Source organism: Mauremys mutica, chromosome 2 (assembly GCF_020497125.1).
Source record: "Mauremys mutica isolate MM-2020 ecotype Southern chromosome 2, ASM2049712v1, whole genome shotgun sequence".
Lineage (NCBI taxonomy): Eukaryota > Metazoa > Chordata > Testudines > Geoemydidae > Mauremys > Mauremys mutica.
The window spans coordinates 195,219,543-195,240,661 of record NC_059073.1 but is presented as its reverse complement, the minus strand read 5'-3'; the positions used below and the strand labels follow the sequence as shown (position 1 = coordinate 195,240,661).

At 39.1% G+C, this 21,119-nt stretch overlaps 1 protein-coding gene and 1 long non-coding RNA gene across 6 annotated transcripts in view; one reads left to right on the top strand and one right to left on the bottom strand.

The window, feature by feature from the left end:
• The window catches only part of EZH2 (enhancer of zeste 2 polycomb repressive complex 2 subunit), a 110,792-nt gene extending 99,874 nt beyond the window's left edge, over positions 1-10,918 (bottom strand). For all 5 annotated transcript variants that reach the window (XM_045005440.1, XM_045005442.1, XM_045005441.1 and 2 more), the window contains exon 1: positions 10,868-10,918. In XM_045005440.1, coding sequence (XP_044861375.1) covers positions 10,868-10,916 — 49 coding nt within the window. In that variant the 5' untranslated portion in view covers positions 10,917-10,918. The remainder of the gene's footprint in view (positions 1-10,867) is intronic.
• Positions 10,919-12,724: 1,806 nt separating this feature from the next.
• Positions 12,725-21,119, top strand: part of LOC123363899 — a 31,475-nt gene continuing 23,080 nt past the window's right edge. Inside the window, exon 1 of the long non-coding RNA XR_006576935.1 lies at positions 12,725-14,014. This is a non-coding gene — a long non-coding RNA (uncharacterized LOC123363899). The remainder of the gene's footprint in view (positions 14,015-21,119) is intronic.

The following is a 21,119-nucleotide window of genomic DNA, read 5'->3' as shown; positions in this document are numbered from 1 at the left end:
GATTACATAGCTAATGCACTACAGGGTGTTACATCAGAAATCCCTCTTGTCCATGCAATTTGAGGGCCTGTGTGAGTCTCATGCTGTAGCTGACATCACAAGCAGCTGGTTCTCAGTTTTCCAATGGGATTAGGTTCATCCCCTAGTGCTATACAAGCTATCGGGCCTCTAAATGATTACTCGTCTCATAATATATGTATATAACATATTTTATACAGAGAAATTAGCAGACAGGCCAAGATGCTTTCAGTATCCTGGACCAGTTCACCTCTAGGCTCTTGTGCAGATAGTTCAGAGAAAATTTAACTACAAAACCTTCTGTTGGAGGAAAAGGGTTGCACAGCAAAGGTGGAACTGAGAGCAATACACAGAAATTCACTCTAAAATTAAGGCGCTGCAGCAAATAGAGGATAATAGATTTTTTATTTAAAATTATGGGATTTGAAAGAAAACTCCAGTATTTTTGCTTCTGATGTAAGAATCACTTCAACTTGTAACAAAAACAATGGAACTGAATTCCCTTTCAAATTAACATTGTTAATTTATAAGAGATAAAGCTTACTGGGTAGGGTCATGCATTTTAAGGTGTGAAGTCAGCTGTGAAAGGAAGAAATTGACTCCCACCGATTTTAATTAGGAAATGATTTTTTACTTTAAAAGCTGGATTCAGGTAACTTTCTAAAGTGTTTTAAGTAAGCTTTTTAAAGTATGCATAGTTTTGTTTTGAAAGGATCTTTTGCTGTTTATTTTGCAGTCTCATGGATTCCTGAATTTGTAGAACAAAAATAACCCATTCTTTTGAAAACTAGCCTTCATCTCATCTCCTTGTCACACATACCTGCAATTTGAAGACACAGACTGAACCAGTGCATTTTGTGAATTGCCCCCAATAGTTCAGTGATTTATTAACATGAAAGTTTAAGGATAAGCATTTAAATGTCAGTAATTGTTCCTTACTAGCAGAAATATTCAACAAATGTGCCTATCTAGTGAAGTTGGATGTTCCATTCATTGAAAAGGATGTGCAACCTTCAAGAATGCAAATGGTTGTTTCCTCAGATCTTTGATTGTTGGCCTCCCTTCAGCCTGGGGGAACCAAATCTAGATAAAGAGGGCTGGGCTATGGTGACAAGGGTCAAATTACTCTTTCAGTTAGGAGCCAGGGGGCCAGGATTAAAAAATTCTCTAGTAGAAGGCAAATTTTTCAGTCTTATCTGATTGCAGAATGTCTCTTTAACTAGTAAAGTTTAACAATGCATTTAAAGATAAAGACTTTATCACAGAGTGCTTGTGTGAAACCTCCCTTCTCTGTCCAATATCTCACTCCTCTATGCATTCTCCCCATGTCCAGTCACTACACCCACCTTTTTGTGAATTTTCCCTACACAATGCTCCACTCTTAGCATCTTGTTCCCCGCCTCAACCTTCCTTCCCTGCCCCTCCTTTTGTTATTTATTTCTAGTCTCTCCCTTTTTTTTCTGTAAAGGTATGTTTAAAGCCTAGAATAGGCTGGATAATTTAAGAAGTTTTAGTAGTTACATTGACCTAAATAGTGCTTAAAATATGTAATCATGGTCACTTATTTCCATATATATGTACTCACAGACTCAAAATCTAGGGCACACATAAAGCTAATAATGTGAATATTGCTTGACAGCACAAATTTGATGAAACTGAAAAATGTGACTTGCAGTCTCTGGTGCTATTTAAGGATCTCAACGTTTTAAAAATGGATTTAATTCCTTGTTAAGTGTTTCTGAGGACAATATAGCATACTCTAAAGAACATAATCTCATATACTTTAAGAAATATCCTTGATAAAAGCAGGGTCAAGTTGGGAAAAAAAAAGATGATTGTATTCTTCCAAAACTAGGGCTGTCGATTAATTGCAGTTAACTCACGTGATTAACTAAAAAAATTAATCTCGATTAAAAACATTTATCGTAATTACTTGCCATTTTAATCGCACTGTTAAACAACAGAATACCAATTGAAATGTATTAAATATATTGGATGTTTGTCTACATTTTCATATATATTGTATTCTGTGTTGTAATTGAAATCAAAATGTATATTATTTGTATTACAAATATTTGCACTGTAAAAATGATAAACAAAAGAAATAGTATATTTCAATTCACCTCATATAAGTACTGTATTGAAATCTCTTTGCTGTGAGAATGCAACTTACAAATGTCAATTTTAAAAAAAAAAATTTTTGGTTACATAATTGCACACAAAAACAAAACAATGTAAAGCTTCAGAGCCTACAAGTCCACTCAGTCCTACCTCTTGCATGGAACTTTTGTAGCTGGCATTGCAAGGTATTTATGTGCCAGATATGCTAAACATTTGTATGCTGCTTCATGCTTCTGCCACCATTCCATAGGACATGCTTCCATGCTGATGATGCTCGTTAAAAAAATAATGCATTAATTAAATTTGTGATTGAACTCCTTGGTGGAGAATTGTATGTCCCCTGCTGTTTACCCACATTCTGCCATATATTTCATGTAATAGCAGTCTCTAATGATGACCCAGCACATGTTGTTCATTTTAAGAACACTTCCACAGAAGATTTGACAAAATGCAAAGAAGGTACCAATGTGAGATTTCTAAAGATACTGTAGCTACAGCACTCGACCCAAGGTTTAAGAATCTGAAGTGCCTTTCAAAATCTGAGTGGGACGAGGTGTGAAACATGCTTTCAGAAGTCTTAAAAGAACAACACTCCGTTGCACTTTCACGACAAAGAGATTGCATTACAGTACTTTTATAAGGTGAATTGAAATATACTTTTTCTTTTATTTATCATTTTGACAGTGCAAATATTTGTAATAAAAATAATATACACATTGATTTCAATTACAACACAGAATACAATATCTATGAAATTGAAGAAAAACATCCAAAATATTTAATACATTTAAATTGGTATTCTATTTTTTAACAGTGTAATTAAAACTGCGATTAATCATGATTAATTTTTTTAATTGCAATCAATTTTTTTTGAGTTAATTGCGTGAGTTAACTGCGATTAATCCACATCCCTACTTTGTATTAGCTAACGTGGTAATTAACACCAGGTAAAATCCTAGGGAAGACAAGGCAGTTGAAGTTTTAAGCTCCTCCACAGCCTTTATGTTGACTACAAACTACTGTATCTTCACTAGGGATCTTACCTCGTCTTTGAAACCAGAGTTAGGGCCTGGCTACACTTGCAGATGTAGAGCACTTTGAGTTAAACCAGCCTTCCTAGAGCGCAGTAGGGAAAGTGCTATAGTCTGTCCACACTGACAGCTGACAGCGCACTGGCGTGGCTACATTAGCAGCTCTTGCAACCACCACAGAGAGCAGTGCATTGTGGTAGCTATCCCATCATGCAAGTGGCTGCAACGTGCTTTTCAAATGGAGTGGGGTGGAGTGTGACAGGGAGTGTGTTGTGTGTATGTTGGGGGAGAGAGAGTGGGATTTGGGGGGGCTGAGAGTATGTCAGCATGCTGTCTTGTAAGTTCAGACATCAGCAGACCTTCCTCCCACCCCCACCTCTCTCTCTCACACAAAGCATTCCACAGCAATGGTTGCTTTGTCTCGGAGCAGATAAGCATGCCGGCTGTCTAAATGGAGCTTTCAAAGGGCATATCCAAAACAATGACAAGAGTGGCCACTTGATTTAAGGGAATTATGGGATGTTTTCGGAGGCTGATCAGAGCGCAGTTATGCAACACCTCATTCACACTGACGCTGGGGTGCTCCAGCGGGGGGGTGCATCAAACGTTATTCTACTCGCAGAGGTGGAGTACCAGCAGCGCTCTAGCTGTGGAGTTAGAACACTGTACGTGCCTTGCTAGTGTGGACGGGTAGTGGGCTAGTGCGCCCGGGGCTCCTTTAATGTGCTGTAACTCGCAAGTGTAGCCAAGAGGTAAGAGCACAACTTTTTTTCTAGTAAGACATACCCCAAGTTAGAACATAAGAACAGCCATACTGGGTCAGACCAAAGGCCCATCTAGTTCAGTATCCTGTCTTTTGACAATGGCCAATGCCAGCTGCCCCAGAGAGAATGAACTGATAATCATCAAGTGATCCATTCCCTGTTGCTCATTCCCAGTTTCTGCCCATCCCTGCCCATCCTGGCTAATAGCCATGTTAGTTAGCACATGTTAGATAACGTGTGGCCAGCACATCTTTAAATCCTAGTCTGGACATTGCCATAGACATTTCTGCATCAGTTATACTGAGATTCTGGAGAACAAGATAGTACCTGCAGAAAGATGCAGGTACTCCAGATCCATATGCACCAGCACAATCCAAGCCCTGGATAAAAATGTCTGGAAATAAATGCAAATTTAGAAAAAAATATTATACTGGCCCATTTACTGTGGTGGTTTTGTGTCAATCAATTTAATTCCTTCTAGTCCAGGATTTGTAGGTATTTGACAATCATTATGGAGGAAAACACTGAATCTGATCCTCAGCTTAATTTATTATGTACATATCTCAGCAGACAGAAATAGTGAAAACAAAGATTACACTTCTATCAATAGGGAAAACTATTATTTAGAGAACAATATTCTGTTCCCGAATCAGTGGGTAACAAATAAGAGATTTCATGTTTTATGATGGAAAGCATTACTATTTTCATAGTACAGTAGGAGGTGATTCTTTTGAATTTAAAAAAGTCCAAAATCCAACAGCATTATATATCAAAATCTAGTACACAATAATATAGAATTTGTAACAGGGTAAATGACTGACATAATTAATTACCATGTTGCATTTGAACTAGAATCTTGACAATTAGTATATGCATTCATTATGGGCAGCTGAGTAAAAGAAAAATCCCGAATTTAAACTTATATCAAAGTTACATCATAGGATAAAAAAGCTAATCTCTGTCTAACAATTTAGAAAACTTATTATTTATTCTTTGGGGCTGTAATGTTGGAGATGACGCCTTCAATTTCGAGGAATTACCTAACCAATTATATGCATTGGATTTTAGACCTGAACATTTTTTAAGGAAAGACAGTACTCTGCATGCACTGACATTGATACCCATCTTCATGGACTGCTGTCAACTGGACAGCTGCACAACAGCTAAAATCTATTCTTCAAATCACATTTTGCTGTAAGTTACACTGGTGTAAATTTAAAATATCTGAGACTAGAATCTGATCTTGCAGCTTCAAGGCAATTCACTCCTGTACAGAGGGCCAGACAAGGCTTGTGCAACACTTAAGTCCTACTTAATACCTCAAAATAGTGCAAAGTCATTTCAAAGAGTTATTTTGCAGTGTTTAGTATCTAAGGGCATAGCTACACTTTCAGATGTAGAGTGCTGTGAGTTAAACCTGCCTTTGTAGAGCGCAGTAAGGAAAGCGCTGCAGTCTGTCCACACTGACAGCTTCAAGCGCACTGGCATGGCCGCATTTATGGCACTTGCAGCAGCATTGGGAGCAGTGCATTATGGGAAGCTATCCCAGCATGCAAGTGACTGCAATGTGCTTTTCAAATGGGGGTAGAGGGTGGGGTGAAGTGTGACAGGGTGTATGTTGTATGTATGTGGGGGGAGAGAGAGTGGGGTTTTGAGATGCTGAGTGTGTGTCAGCATGCTGTCTTGTAAGTTCAGGAACCCCCCCGCCCGTCCCCCCCACTCACTCAAAGCAAACAGTAAATGTTTGCTTTTTCTTGAAACTGATAAGCAGCTGGCAACAATTACAACAGTGGCCACTTGACTTAAGGGGATTATGGGACGTTTCTGGAGGCTGATTGCAGCATAGTAACGCAACTCCTTGTTCACACTGGCTCCAGCGGGGGCACAGCAAACGTTATTCCACTCACTGAGGTGGAGTACCAGCAGCGCTGTAGCTGCAGAGTCAGAGCCCTCTACGTGCCTTGCCAGTGTGGATGGGGAGTGAGCTACGGCGCCCGGGGCTGCTTTATTGCGCTGTACCTCACAAGTGTAGCCAAGGCCTAAGAGACTGAGGACTTGATTCTGCTGCTCTAAAGCTGTGTGACTCCATTCACTTAATTGGAGTTACTCCTACTTCTTACAGGTGAAAGTGAGATCAGATTCTAAGCCTCTAAGAACAAATGACAGATTCAAAAGAATGAATGAATCAGTGATTGACTAATTATGTAAATGATTCAGCATATCGTTTGCTTCTGTGATCATTTCTATCCATGAGTGAATGACTGTACTATTACATGTGTATGAATGCATGGGGATCAGTATTGAATAATCCATACATTTGTGTAGTCCTTCCATCATTTGATTAAACTGAAGTGCAAGTATTTGGAATATTGTAATATGTAAAATATGGCTAATGTTGGTATATAGTTTGGAAACAAAGCTGAAACATGTAAGATGCTGGGCCTAAGTCGGCAGTTAGTTACATTCATATAACTCTGAAATGTGCAATCTGCCGTTTCACCCGGGGTGCATTTAGCCCGTTCAGTCAGATAGATCCATATTGGTGACAATGCTCTGAAGAGGCTCAGACATTACCCAAATCAGACCGCATCTTATTGCAGGCCTAGTAGTCAAACATAAAGGGAAGAAATATAAGGCAATGAACCACTTTTCTGTTTTGTTACACCTGTATAATGAAGAAGAATTTGGCCATTGTCTTACATCAGCTTTATTGTTTCCAAAATACATACCAAGCTTAACAATAATTATCATATTCTAAATGCTTACTTAGTAATAACCAAAGCTTTCTTAAATTCTACTAAATTGGTTCATCTGCTGTTCCACTTCTCAAATGCTTCCATGCAAATAAGAAAAGGGAACAGAAATTAGCAAAGAACCTATTAAAATCCATTCAAATCAAAGGAATACAATTCTATATGTGGAGAACTGGGAAACATCTGATTAATTTTTACGAAAGCATGTCTGACTCAGTTTCTCTTCTCACCTTGTATTGTTACTTGCCAGATGTGAACGGATTATTTGCATTCTTGAAGCAAGACAATGCAGTGACTGAGGGGAAGTCGCTAAATATGAATGATGGGATTTACTAGGAACAAACATCACTAGCGGGTACTTAATGCAAATCCCTAGACAGGCAACGAAGTCTGTAGAAGTACCACCCCTGGGGGAAATTGCAGATACTTCTTTTGATCAAGTCAAGAGGTCCAGCAAACAAAGAACTATGAATTGTGTAAAGTGGGCAACCTCCATATGGAGAAGGGGTCACTCTCACTAGATCCAAAAACTGATGTGAGACTTTAACCAGGACAGACCTTGATGAAAGGGTTTGAAGCACTTTGAAATCTACCAGGGTCTCCATGTGGAAGATGGGTGCATGTAAACTTTCCTCTTTTCAATAAATGTGTTTTCTGTAATAATTTTGTTGTAAATAAATACTTTGCTTTATGAAGGCTGGCTGGTTACTGGTAAATCCTCTCATAGCTCCTCGAAGGTAACAGGGAAGCAAATACTGAATGAAACTTAGACTTGCTAAAGGTGATCACAATGATATGCAGGAGGAAATTGCAGCCTAAATCCCCTGGCTGGAGGGAAAGAAATGTGGGTTCCTGCCCCGAGAAAGGTGATGGCTAGAGGTCTGAGACCTGTTAGGGATGTCCTCAAAGACAGATTTGGGAATGTCCTGCAATATCCTGGACAAACCTTATTGAATTAAATTTACATTTTTAGGAATATGTGTCAGTTCTTTTATTGTTTTTAATATGTTTTATCTGTAATGCATTCACTTTAGGAATAAATGTGATTGTTTATTAAGGGCGGTGTGGTAACTTAACTGTGGCAATTACATTGTGTATCATCTCTGAGGAAAGATGTGAAGCAGGCCTGTCTTTTGCAGGAGAGGTCACAATATAGTCAGGCAACTGTTCAGCCTGGAAATACCCAAATCAGATGGGAGAGAGACCCAGGAGAGGCAACAGCTGGGGAGCCAGAAGCTAGACCACAAAGGGAGAATAAAGGTGCAGTTGACCTGAATTGTGAGAGAGGCCACAAAGGGGTCAAAAGTGCAGTGACCTTGGGAACTGTGACACTATACCTCTCTGGTTTTCCTCACTATGGGACATACTTAATTTTTATCCCATTGGCCTGGTCTGCACTTATCCTTTTTCTGAAAAAAATTCCCACTGTTTTTGCCATGGCAGCAATATTGGAAACACTAGTATAGACAAGGCATTGGTGCCCACCAGCTTTTTAACTACCATGATGTCTAGACCTGCTCTAAGGAGAGCTTTTTATTATTGTAAACTATTCTAGATTTCAGAGTGGTAGCCATGTTGGTCTGTAGCAGCAAAAAGAACAAGGAGTACTTGTGGCACCTTAGAGACTAGCACATTTATTTGAGCATAAGCTTTTGAGGGTTTTAGCCCACAAAAGCTTATGCCCAAATAAATGTGTTAGTCTCTAAGATGCCACAAGTACTCCTTATTCTAGACTGACGTTATGGCAAACATATGTATGTTAAATATTTTACCTCTGCTTCATTTCAATTTTTCTTCTTTTAAGCTAAATACTCCATCCAGTACAACATTTTTCTGATCCTAAGCCAAAATCTTTCCTCTGATCTATCTCAGAATTTTTCAGTAAATTGAGCAGCTGGCAGTGTTTTTTCCCCCTGCATCATATGATCTGACAACATTTTGCCATTCTCAGAAAAGCAAGGATCTTCAACTTTGCATGTCCTCTAGGTTTGGGATGGCAGATTGCCAGAAAAGGGACAGGACTTGGTAAACAAAAAGTGATTTCGCAAAAAGCTGATGTTTTTGATATGCTACCATTTTTCCAATTGGATTTGGTCTTGATTTTGGATGCTTTAATCTATGTTGCTAACTTTGGAGGGAGGAACTCTTTTGAATCTTCTTAGGTATATGTGCAGCTGAAAGGGCTATCTGACTGTATAGGCAAAATTCATCCTTAGTGTATGTGTAGGATTAGTTCTGAATTAAAATTTCATGGCTTGTGCTCTCATCTCTTCTGATTAATATATTTTCGTTTTCTACCTACTGGTAAACCCAGGATGAGATTTTACTAATGTATAAAAGGGGGGAAATGACAGGTGCCATAGATAAATAAAGTTCAGTTTGAGGATTTTCCACTTAAAAATGTATTTCCACTGATATTAGAGAAGTAGGGATTATTGGTCTCTGTGTTATATTGATTGGTAAACTACAGGGAACGTTCTCAAATTTATCTCCTAAGTAAAGAAGTATGTGTTTGCTATTATCTCGTCTATAAAAATATGTCTTACTGTTAGATAGGATGCATATTTACTTGTTAGAGCATTGGCCATCTTATTAACTCTTAATGGTTGAAGAATCATCAACATTCTTCTCAGAGGGGAGGCTCCCAACAACAATTCTAAAACCCTATTATTTGATAGCGAAGACAGGACAGCATTTACATGATATTTAACCTGTTTTTTTTTAAAATAATTAATTCCTTCATTCTAACTATTGTCTAGTCTACTTGAATCTAGTTCTGTGGCTTACGATCAGTTTTTGGCATCCTGGAGTGTTGAGATCCTGGAGTGATTAGAGAACTGGACTGGGGGTAAAGATCTACTCTGGGTTCTTCTTCTGACTTGCTATGTGACATCTGGCAACTACACTTCTCTGTGCCTCAATTTCCCCATTTTTAAAATGAGGATCATATTTACAGATACAAAGTTAGGCATAATGAATATTTGTAAAGTGCTTAGAGATCCTTAGAATTGCAAGATATTATTTGAGAGATATCTGCTGTCACAATAAATTGTAATTGTTATTACATGTAAAATAATGACATGACTAGCAAGACCATTCTGTATCTGAAAGCTTGAATGACATGTTGGAATAGAGTGACAGAGAACACAGTAGGGGTTAAAGCATGCCATTTTTGTCCTGGGTGGTCAAATATGTGGAGAGAGTAACCCTGCCCACAGCTGGATCAACTAAAATAGCTTTTCAGATAACAAAGGGCACTCAGCCATGTCAGTAAAACTACATAGCAAGCAAATGTTTGTATTTGTGTAATTCTTGCAGATCTGGCTGTAAGTGACGCTAGAAATATATAATGGGGTAACTTGCTTACATGCATCCAGTGTGGGCCCCACCACATTGCAGTCAATTTGAAATAGACTCATTTCTAATATACAAAAATAAGTACAAATCTGAACAATTCATAAAAGTCAATATGAATTAATTTTCTATCTGAGTTTTCCCTCACAGCTGAATTTATATGATAAGAGAATCTATGAATATTTCTGTGTCTTGGGGACTAGATTGTTTAGGGGGTTGGTAGTGGGTTATTCACTTGCTGTTCATTGGTGTGAATGCAGACAGGGTTGATAATAAGGAAGACGTGCTAGCATTTGACAGCTGTCCATTGTCCTATATGAAATCAATACTACCTCAGTTGCAATAAGCTAGCACTCTTTTTGACATTCCCAGAGGAGAGGCCGAAAGGTCCCAGAGACTTAGGCTATGTCTACACTACACAGCTTTTAGTGACATGGCTGTGTCGCCACAGCCGTGCCGCTAAAAGTCACGCAGTGTAGCCACTGTTTGTCGGCTCTCCTGCCAACAAAAAACTTCTACCTCCCACGAGTGGTGTTCGCATTGCCGGCAGGAGTGCTCTCCTGCCGACAACACGGTGTTCACGCTGGCACTTGTTGCGGCAAAACTTTTGTCTTTTGGCGAGGGGGAGTTTAACACCTGTGACAGACAAAACTTTTTTCGTTCAATTGCAGTGTAGACATATCCTTACTTTCTCACCATAAAGGTGGCATCTCTAAAACTCAGTTGAAACATTGGTGTGGCAATATTCAGTATAGAGGAGTCTTGTATTGATGCTGTTTATACTATGGATGAATAGAACACATTTTTGGCACTGTGAATTGATTACCTTTCCTGTGTGCTGTGCTGTGTTTTGCTGAGAAACCACATGGAGGCATATCTGAAGGTAAATAAAGACTTTATTAAACTTGAAACTCATGTTACACGTCAAGGACTGTTGCAGCTCACAGATACCTCATAAGCCACAGAGGAAGAATGTACAATTATCCCTATGTACCCAAACCAGCATGTGGAGGATACCACATAAAAAGCACAAAATTAACTTAATTATACTTGGTAAACTGAGGACTTTGCTTTTCTCTTTTTTTAAAACACACTGGGAAATTATATCCAAAAATAAACAAGCAAAATCCTACATTCATGCAAAGTTAGTCAGGAAATGCAAAAGTTATTTGTAGCAGTGCCTGCTCCTGGCCCCTCCACAAATGCAGTCAGAGACCAACTGAAGTGCAGCACCCGTGTCCTTTTATTGTTTGTGTCCGTTCCCACCACCTATTATTTACAGGTATTTACAGAGACCAACACTCTGGGAGACTACTAACTTCCCAGCCAGCCGGTATCTAGGGCCTACACTCCTCCCTTTCCTGTCTCCCCTGCTTCCTGTCTCTTAGCCAGCTTTATAGGGCAGGCTGGCTACCCAGGCCTGCAGGTGGATCCACTCTGGTAATTAGGGCATGGCCCCTCAGCCAGTCCAACTAATACCTTTCTTCCTCTGGAACAGGGCTAACAGAGGCCTGGCTTGTTTCTCCTTGCCAGCACCCTGTTACATTAATGTTCCTGGGTCAACTCTACCACATTGCACAGAGGCAGTCTTTTCCATTCCTGTTTTTCTTGTAAGGTGCCAATCTTTCAAATTCATTTAAAATTCCAGGTGTGCCTCAATTTTTAAAACAATATTTTAGCATTTCTCACAAACTTACTGAGATGCTCTTATTATGCTCTTATTATGAGAACTAGAATTAGAACTCTGCATAATAGTAAGCTAAAACTCAATAAATCACTTGCTATATTTGTGTGGCTCAATGTGTACCATAAAACATACCAGATGTACAATGTGGCCAAGTTAAGGTTATTGTAGAGACTTAATATTTGCATTTCCTGGCTGTTGACATCCTGCATTAGTGAATTCCGGACCTACTAGAATCTGTGGGATTTGTTCCAAATGTATCTGACATTGGTTAATAATCCCAAATTAACAATTCCCAGGAAGTTATTAATCTAAAGAGAATTCCCTGTGCCTCTGTCATTAAGTACTGATAGTTGCTATATTGATATATTTCTACAAGTTACTAAAATATCTGACTTAATTAGCATTCAGTTCTTCATTACATATTTACTAGCATTTCATATGCTATAGTCTGAACAAGTTTGCATATAAGGGAAGATACAAATAAAAGTTTTAAGGCCATATTTACCTTTGATTTAAGTGGTGCCAACTCTTTTGAAGCCAGTGTAGTTACACCAAGGTAGAATTTGGTCCCTGAGATCTTATACTGTGCCTGGTATATAAGTTAGGACTGAATACATTTGATCCAGTAAGTAATAATCAAAGGACCCCCACCTAAATTAAATGTTTTTTATCCTGGGGAAATATTTTGCATTCAAGACAGGATAGTACATTAGACTGCATGAAAATATTGTATTATGATAAATGTGTAAGAATAAGAAGTGCTGGTAAATTACTCAACTGTATTTCCTGGTCCCGCTCACCTGAGGATCACATCCACTGAGTTTGGTGGTTACTATTATATCTAAGATCAAAAATTGATTCTGATCATTTCAGTGCTACAGCAATCCTTAAGCTCAGTGACAGCTTTTAACTGACACTTCAATAATACGTGTGTCCATAGAATCATTATACTTCAAATTAATTCCAGGTCTTAAACATTGTAGATGTATCTTTAGGGCCTGTTGAATAATAAAAAAGTGATTTGTTAAAATAAGTGGTGAATTTGGTTAGCTGTTATCTGTGGGCTTATAATTCATTGTTCATAGCCAATAGATATTTGTGAAAATGTTTGCAAATCTTAAAAGTTTCCCTGATTACTCAGCTGCAAATTTGTGCCAGAAGCACATTAATCACTATTTATATGTCGTCTTCTTGTTTTAAATGATTCAGTCATCCAATCAGGGAGCATAAACTCTGCCATGATCACCCTCTGGGACCACAATTCTCACTGGTTCTTCTCTCAGAAATCTACCTAAAAGGCAAAGTTTGTATGGCGATAAGGCTTTCTTAGGGGATGGCTCAGGAATAGACTGGAATCATCTCCCACAGCAACTACCACAACCAATTCAAAAGCAGGGTGCATTTTTTTCAATCTCATTTTCCCTAAGGGGAAAAAAATACCTAACACATTAATTTATTAAAGAAATACAAACAAAATCTATACCCACAATATCAATACAATTTTCCTTGGAGAAGAGGGGATCAGAGGGGGATGGAGATCAACCTTTAGCCCCTTTATTAAATTTTCTGATCCTGGAAGGTTCTCGGATAACATGCTGATGAGCACAATATAAGAAACTGCCTGTGGTAAATTGAGAAAACACCCACACATGGATAATTGTTACCAGAATAATCAGAATAAAAAATAGAATTACAACAGTTATAGTTTATTAATGTGAACAAGAATAATTAGGTATGATTGAGAAAATACAGACGCATATTCAACTAATATACTGTATTAGACTCAATCATGTAAACCCTAACTATTAGGCATAGTGTGTCATAGTAAGGGTTTGCAAGATCACAGACCCTTAGGAGTTTAAAATATTAGGTTTCTAGGCTTCTTTTCCTGTTACCTAGTAATTTAAAATTCTGTTTGTGAAAGTGAAAGAAGATGAGGACAGGTGGAGATCTGTTCTGTAAGCTGCCACCTGAAATGAATTGGTTTGGTTTTGTTCGGGGTTGTTCTTTTTTTTTTTTGCCTGTGAAAAGCAAGCATAATTTAAATATTTCTTTTTTCTTTAAAACTTTCAACAGGGACTACATAGCAGGCTGTGAAAACAACTGAGGAATCTGAACCCACTAAAAATGGCCCTGTTGTAGTTGTGATGGATTCCCCGCAGGGTGCCACTTGGAACTGGGATACCACTGAACCCGTCTGACCTATCACCCTGGGCTCCCCTTTCACACTGTGGCGCTGTGATAAATTACCACGCTCTCCAAGCTTCTTCTTTCACCAGCATACAGGTAGGGACACACCCAACTGCAGCTTCACACACAGATGCTGAGATCAGCTGTGCATGGGAAGGCTCAGCTAAGGCACCTCCCAGTTGCTAAGGCACGCACCCGCCTCTGGAGTGTAAACCTAAAATTGTACCGTTTTGCGCTTCACAGAGAACTCTATAGCGTAAGCTCATGAAATTCACCTCACTGTGGAGAGAGATATGCAACAGCTTTCTCCCCAAGTTATAATTTCCACACACACTGGTTTTAGACAAAGCAAAACAAGTTTGTTAACTACAAAAGATAGATTTGAAGTGATTAGAAGTGATAGCAAACAGATCAAAGCAGATTACCTTAGTAAATAAACAAAACTGCAAACTGAGCATAACACACTAAATATGTAGGATATGAATTAGCAAATTGTCACCCTGAGTGATAAACAGGCTGGCAGATTCTTAAGACACAAGCTGCCTTGGCTTTTCCAGGTTTTCATACACAGGCTAAAAGTCCTTCTAGCCTGGGGCCTTCACATCCCACAATTTAGTCCTTGCACCTCAGGTGTTTCCAGGTGTGCTGTTGTAGGGAAAGTGAGGTACCATCATGATGTCATTGTCCCCCTTTTATATATTCTTCCCACTTGCTGGAAAGCTCGTTTGCTCTGTACTGCTATCTCTGAGATATTTAGTGTGTTATGCTCAGTTTTCAGTTTTGTTTATTTACTATTGTACACAGTTCCTGGGGTAATCCTTGTGCTTGTGTGCATTTCCTCAATCAGCCGTTAACATTGTTTGGCCTTTTTACTGTTGTACCTGAAAAGCTGCTTGTGGGTGTTTTCAACCTCACAATGTGTTTCAGTAACACATGCATAGTCAAACTTTATAACTTCACATATGATGATAGCACATACAATACAATGAGATATTACTGTCTAGCAGATCAAGATTTTTAGAATGATACCTCACAAGGCATACTTTATACAAAACATATCCTAATTACATGACAGTGGTGAATATTGGGGTGCCAGGGTGTCACAGTAGTCTCTTGAACTAAATCTGTATTTTTGTGAGTTTGAGTTCTTTTAATGTCAGGGCATGCCTGCAGCTATGTCGCTGTAGCACTATAGTATAGATGCTTCCTATTTTGATGTAAAGGGTTTTTCTGTTGATGAAGGTAATCCATCTCTTCAAGAGGCAGTAGCTAGGTTCGTCCGTTGACCTAAAGAGTTAGGTTAGCTTAATTACAGCTCTCAAGGGTGTGATTTTTTCACACTCCTGAGCGACATAACTAGGTCAATCAAAATTTTAAGTGTAAACCAGGACTCAGTTGTGATCCTACCTCTCAACCTGCCAGTGCCCAAGTGCAAGATGCAACATATTGCAAAGATCCAGAATGGTGAAAATGCAAATCTTTAGTCAATGCAGGGAAAATAACATGATTCCTTCCCTAATAAGTGACTCTTTCTGTAACCTTAGTTACATGATTTTTTCCTTCTGACATACATAATTTTCAGGAATAAAAGTGAAGGAACACCAAATATATGTGATATGGAGCTGGTTTTGTTACCAATGAGTGATGTCTCTTGAAATGAAAGACATTTGAGAGGTATGGTGTGATGACATGTAGGTTGTGACAGTTGCCTAGAAGAGCTGTACATTCTGGGTTCCTTCCTACTCAGCAGTTCAGAGGGAGGAATCTGGGTTCGTGAAACAGATGTTGCATTTGTTTTTCTAGGTGCATTGAATTCAGTGGGAGTTTCCTGTGCATAGTGATTACAAAACTGGACATTTTGGTCCAGATCTTCAAAGCTGTAGAGCAGTGTTTTCCAAACTTGGGACACACCGCTGTAGAGACACCCAACTCCTATTAAATCAATGGGAATTACGTGCCTCAATACCTTTGAGAATTTTGTTATACATTAGAGCCAACACCTCTATAGCTTCATCTGCTCGTACTCTGTAACATATTCCAAAGGTACCTATTTCATGACACTGAAGTCTACATTTCCATCATCAGTCCTTTTTATCAAGTGTAACCCATCCATAAAATTTGCTCAGGGCTGAAACTTGACATACAAGGTCTCATCTTAGAAGAGCAATTTAATTTGAATTATAGGGGTACAAAAAAGTACATTGATAAGTTAATGACACTGAGACAAATCCTGAGAGGCACTGCGCCTCTGCATCTGTATTTGAAGTCATCATCTCTCAGGATTTGCCACATCATTTATATATTCCTTAATTCAATAACTGTTTACATTTTTCAATAATTTTTTCCAAACAATATTATGGATTAGTTACTTTTAAAAAGTTTTTTGGATGAAAGAAATCAACTGAGGTGTAAGATTTAAAAAACAGCAAACTCACCAGACACGCTATAAAAACACATTTCTTGATACTTTGTAGGCATTTTTACACTATATGACCATTAAATTTCAAGTTATCCAAGCACTCATATGGTTTATTGGCTAAATAAAGTGTCTCTGTAAAGGTTTATCTAGCTATATTCACATTAGATGTTCGAACTGCTCCCAAGAAGATCTTCCAATTAAACAAAGAAAATAAGTGTTATATAACATTTATAAATAGATACAGAAGGTTTACTTAAAAATAATTTGTGGTTTAGCAAGTGCACTTGTGTACCTTAATCACTTCTTACCAGAGTCACCATTCCCACGCACATTCATACACACGTTTTGTCACCAAGGGAGGAGGGGGAATATAATTCTCATGAAAAATAAATAAAAATTAAGCTACCAATCTGATCTTAAACTGTTCACTACTGATTTTGAAATGCATGTTTTTACCAGACGATAAGGAATTATAGGTGCTGACATTTATTTTTCCCTGGGGGGTACTCTACCCCCACTCCACCCCTTTTCCCCAGGCCTTGCCCTCACTATGCCTCTTCCTCCCCCTGCTGTGGCTCCTCTCTGAGGCCCCCATCCGCCCACTGCTCGCTGCTCTCTGCCCTCCCCCAAGCCCTTTCCTGAACCACCAAGCAGCTGATCATCGGCTGCCACGGAACAGTTGTGGCTGGTGGGTGCTGAAAACCCTCTATTTTTTGTCTGTCGGTGCTCCAGCCTTGGAGCACTCACAGAGTCACCACCTATGTATGGAATGGTACACTCACAAGGGTCCTGATTCACCAATCCTTACTCAAATGAGAAATCCAGTTTCAATCAGAATACTCATGTGAGTCAGGGTTGCAAGTAAAGGCTCAGAATTACTGATATCGTTTATTGAGGTACTTATTTGATTTGGTTCATTGTCCTTGGTTGTCAGCTGTTTCTCTCTGATTTTGTTTTATATGTAACAGATTTAAAAAAAAAGTTCTACTCACAGATAGATTAATCCATAGTCAGAGCTGTTTCAGTCATGCAAGAAAAAATATTACCCTTTCAAAGTTGCCTAGGGAGCTCCGTGAAGATACTTAGGAACTATTGTTCTGGGCTAGCAAGTAAATAATGTACTTCAACAAGTTCACAATTATGTGCTTACATAGTTGTCTGTAACAGCCATCAAAGAATAAATACCAATTACTTTATTACCAAATATTCTCTACACCTCTAAAAAAATGTAATTAAATACATATTAGATCGTAATGGCTTGGAAGAGTTAGGGTTACAGCTGCTATCAATTAATTTTTGTGATGATTTAAAAATACATATGTATACTATTCAGGGGCGGCTCCAGGCCCCAGCACGCCAAGCGCGTGCTTGGGGCGGCATGCCGCGGGGGCACTCTGCCGGTCGCCGGGAGGGCGGCAGGCAGGGCTCCAGTGGACCTCCCGCAGGCGTGCCTGCGGAGGGTCCGCTGGTCTCACGGCTTCGGTGGAGCCGCGGGATCAGCGGATCCTCCGCAGGCACGCCTGCGGGAGGTCCACCGGAGCTGCGGGACCGGCGACCGGCAGAGCGCCCCCCGCGGCGTGCCGCCGTGCTTAGGGCGGCGAAATGTCTAGAGCCGCCCCTGATACTATTGTAAAACAAAGTTGCATTAAATTACATCAATTTATGCTGAAATGTTGTCTAGAACAAGCATAGGGTGGTAGATATAATTTTAGGATTAAACAGATTTATGGTGCCCTTCTGAATATAGTTTCCCTTGTTCTTGTGGACTTAAGTCAAACCCTTCCAGTTACCTTCACATACTTTTATTGTGGCTCTCACATGGTCCAGGAGTATAATAGTTATGTATTTAAGCTTTGAAGGCCAGATTCAGATGTTATTTAAACTGGTTGAAATCTTCTCTTCTCTGCTGGCCCTAAATTGTTTAGTACTAAATACTACAGAACAAGAAGTTTTGTAAGACTAGATTTGTGTGTGGATGCAATTCCTATTTATTTTAAGCCAAATTATATAAAAAAGACACACTATCATATCTTAATACTATAGACCAGTGGTGGGCAACCTGCGGCCCATCAAGGTAATCCACTGGCGGGCCACAGATTTGTTTACATTGACCACTGGCGGGCCATGAGTCAGTTTGTTTACATTGACCACTGGCGGGCCGCAGGTTGCCCACCACTGCTATAGACCCTGATTCAGAAAATCATTTAAGTATAGCACTTAAAAATAGAACAAAATATATACGTGTGTGTGTGTTTGTGGCATCTGGAGTTTTATCACTCACATCAGAGCACAGGGCCAGGATTGACTGATGCATTCAATCAGGCCTTAATCTTTCTTTGGTAAGAAAGCCTACTTCCCTATATAAAACTAATGAAAATGTAACCCCCTCAACCCCATCCCTAACCCATATGTCCCCTGGAATGTGAAATCATCCACTCTGTAAGCATGTCTACACTACACAGCTTTTAGTGACAGGGCTGTGTTGCTACAGCTGTGCCTCTAAATGTCGTGCAGTGTAGCGGCTGTTTGTTGGCTCACCTGCCAACAACGCGCTGTTCACACCAGTGCTTGTTGCAGCAAAACTTTTGTCTTTCAGAGGGGTTTTTTCGTTTGTTTTTTAACACCTCTGAAAGACAAAAGTTTTGTCTATAATTGCCAGTGTAAACATAGCCTGCGTTGTGAAAGTGACTAGAAACAGACAAAACCACAACAAAGCAGAGCACAAAATGTTGCATTCACAGCTGTATGGTATTGATTTTTTATTTTAAATATTTCAAGAATTAAAATATTTTTGTCCTTATACTCACAAGTCAGGCAGATGATAATGTATTTGTTTAACTAATCATTGAAACAGGTCTCTTGTATGTAAAATTACTTAAACATAAGAATACTTAACTACATAATCAGCCTGACTTCTAATTTAGTATAGGGCAAATATATTGTAATCCTTTTATTGACAGAAATGGACTTGGGTTGGCTTACATGGCCAGTAAATATGGCCCACTGAAAATCGGAGAGGACTTCTACATATTTTAAGGGTGAAATTCACTCTCGTGCAGAGAGCCCCCACAAGCCCTAGGAACCATTAAAGCTCAAGTTAAGGGCTTAAGTGATGCACAGGATCTTGTGCAGCCATTTGAGGAGAATTTCATCCTGTGTGAATAGAGATTAAGAAATGAACTGCTGTAGTTTGGGGGTTGAAAAGCATAGATTTTGTTTGTGTTATTTTTTAAGTGCACTTGAAAGATGCTGGAGGGTGAAGTTTTCCATCCACAGAACAAATACAGCATAGATGCCTCTGTCCTTGCTTCACCAATGTTCCTCAGTCAGGGAGGGGCTTTTCTATGGGCTTTGAAGCTAATTTAATCTTTATACTGATTCAATCTTTGGCCTCCCTTCACTTGCTGAGAGGGCCAAGGTGGGTGCACAGCGTGGCGGTCTTTTTTATTTCTTTTCTGATGTATATCTCTGCCTATTATGAGTTAAATAGAGACCATCGAGCCATTTTTCATACATCAGTGATCAACCATAAAATAAATAACAACTTTCAGTTACTGCCAAGCTGCATTCAACCCAATTCATGGAAGTGAGAGGTCCACTGTTCAATTCCAGTCCTCCCTTAATACTTTTAATCCTTGATGACACAATAGGGCAATAGGGCAAGTGACTGGGACTCAGGAGACCTGGGTGTTGTTCTTCGCTTTCCTGTGTGATAATGGAACCAACTCACTTCACCCCTCTTATGCCTCAGTTTCTCTGTTTATTGAGGCTAATTATACTTATATGCCTTTTTAAAGCACTTGGAGACCCTTGTATGGTGCCTCGCTATATAAGTAAGAAGTATTATTATCCTATTATGATTCCTTTATATTACTTAAAAGCAATTCCATATGTCTGTCCCACAGAGACCAAGGTAAAAAACTAAATGTGCACAGCTGTCTATACTTCACTTCTTGGTTGCTCAATTATTCTTATTGCAGGCAGGAAATATCTAATTTCTTCTGATCAAAATCAGAACATAATTAAACTTCAGAAAAAATCACTCATTTCATCTTAGGCCTGGTCTACACTAAGAATGGGGGTCGAACTAGGGTACGCAAATTCAGCTACGTGAATAGCGTAGCTGAATTCGAAGTACCCTAGTTCGAAGTACTCACCCGTCCAGATGCGGCGGAACCGAACTCCGCGGCTCCAAGGTCGACTCCGCCACCGCCGTTTGCAGTGGTGGAGTACCGGAGTCGAACGGAGCGCTTCCAGAGTTCGAACTATCGCGTCTATATTAGACGCGATAGTTCGAACTCCGAAAAGTCGAACTCTCCGCGTCGAACTGGCAGGTAAGTGTAGACTAGCCCTTAGTTGGTTGGGCCTTGTCAGTTCCCTGCTATTGTCATCTATAGGAAGGTAGAGTGGTGTTTTTACAGGGTATTCTTTCTGGATTATGTAGTATTTTAAATGAGTGCAGGAAGTCAATGAAAATTACGAAATAAGAATAATAAAACAAGGACAAATAAACATAAAATACTGGGTTAAATTTATGTCAATGTTATTTTATATTCTGAATTCCCATAAAACATGCAAAAATGTTAGGTAAATGCACTGATTTGAAGACATGGGATTTTGTTTTGAAAAATCATAATGTCACAAAACACTTAAATTTAAAATACTTGTATTATTAATGAAAGTTTTATATTATAAATAGAGACTATTTTACGTGTGTTTATAAAAATGTTACCTTCCTACATAACACATCTGCTTTATCTCTGACTCTCACCCACTTGCTTT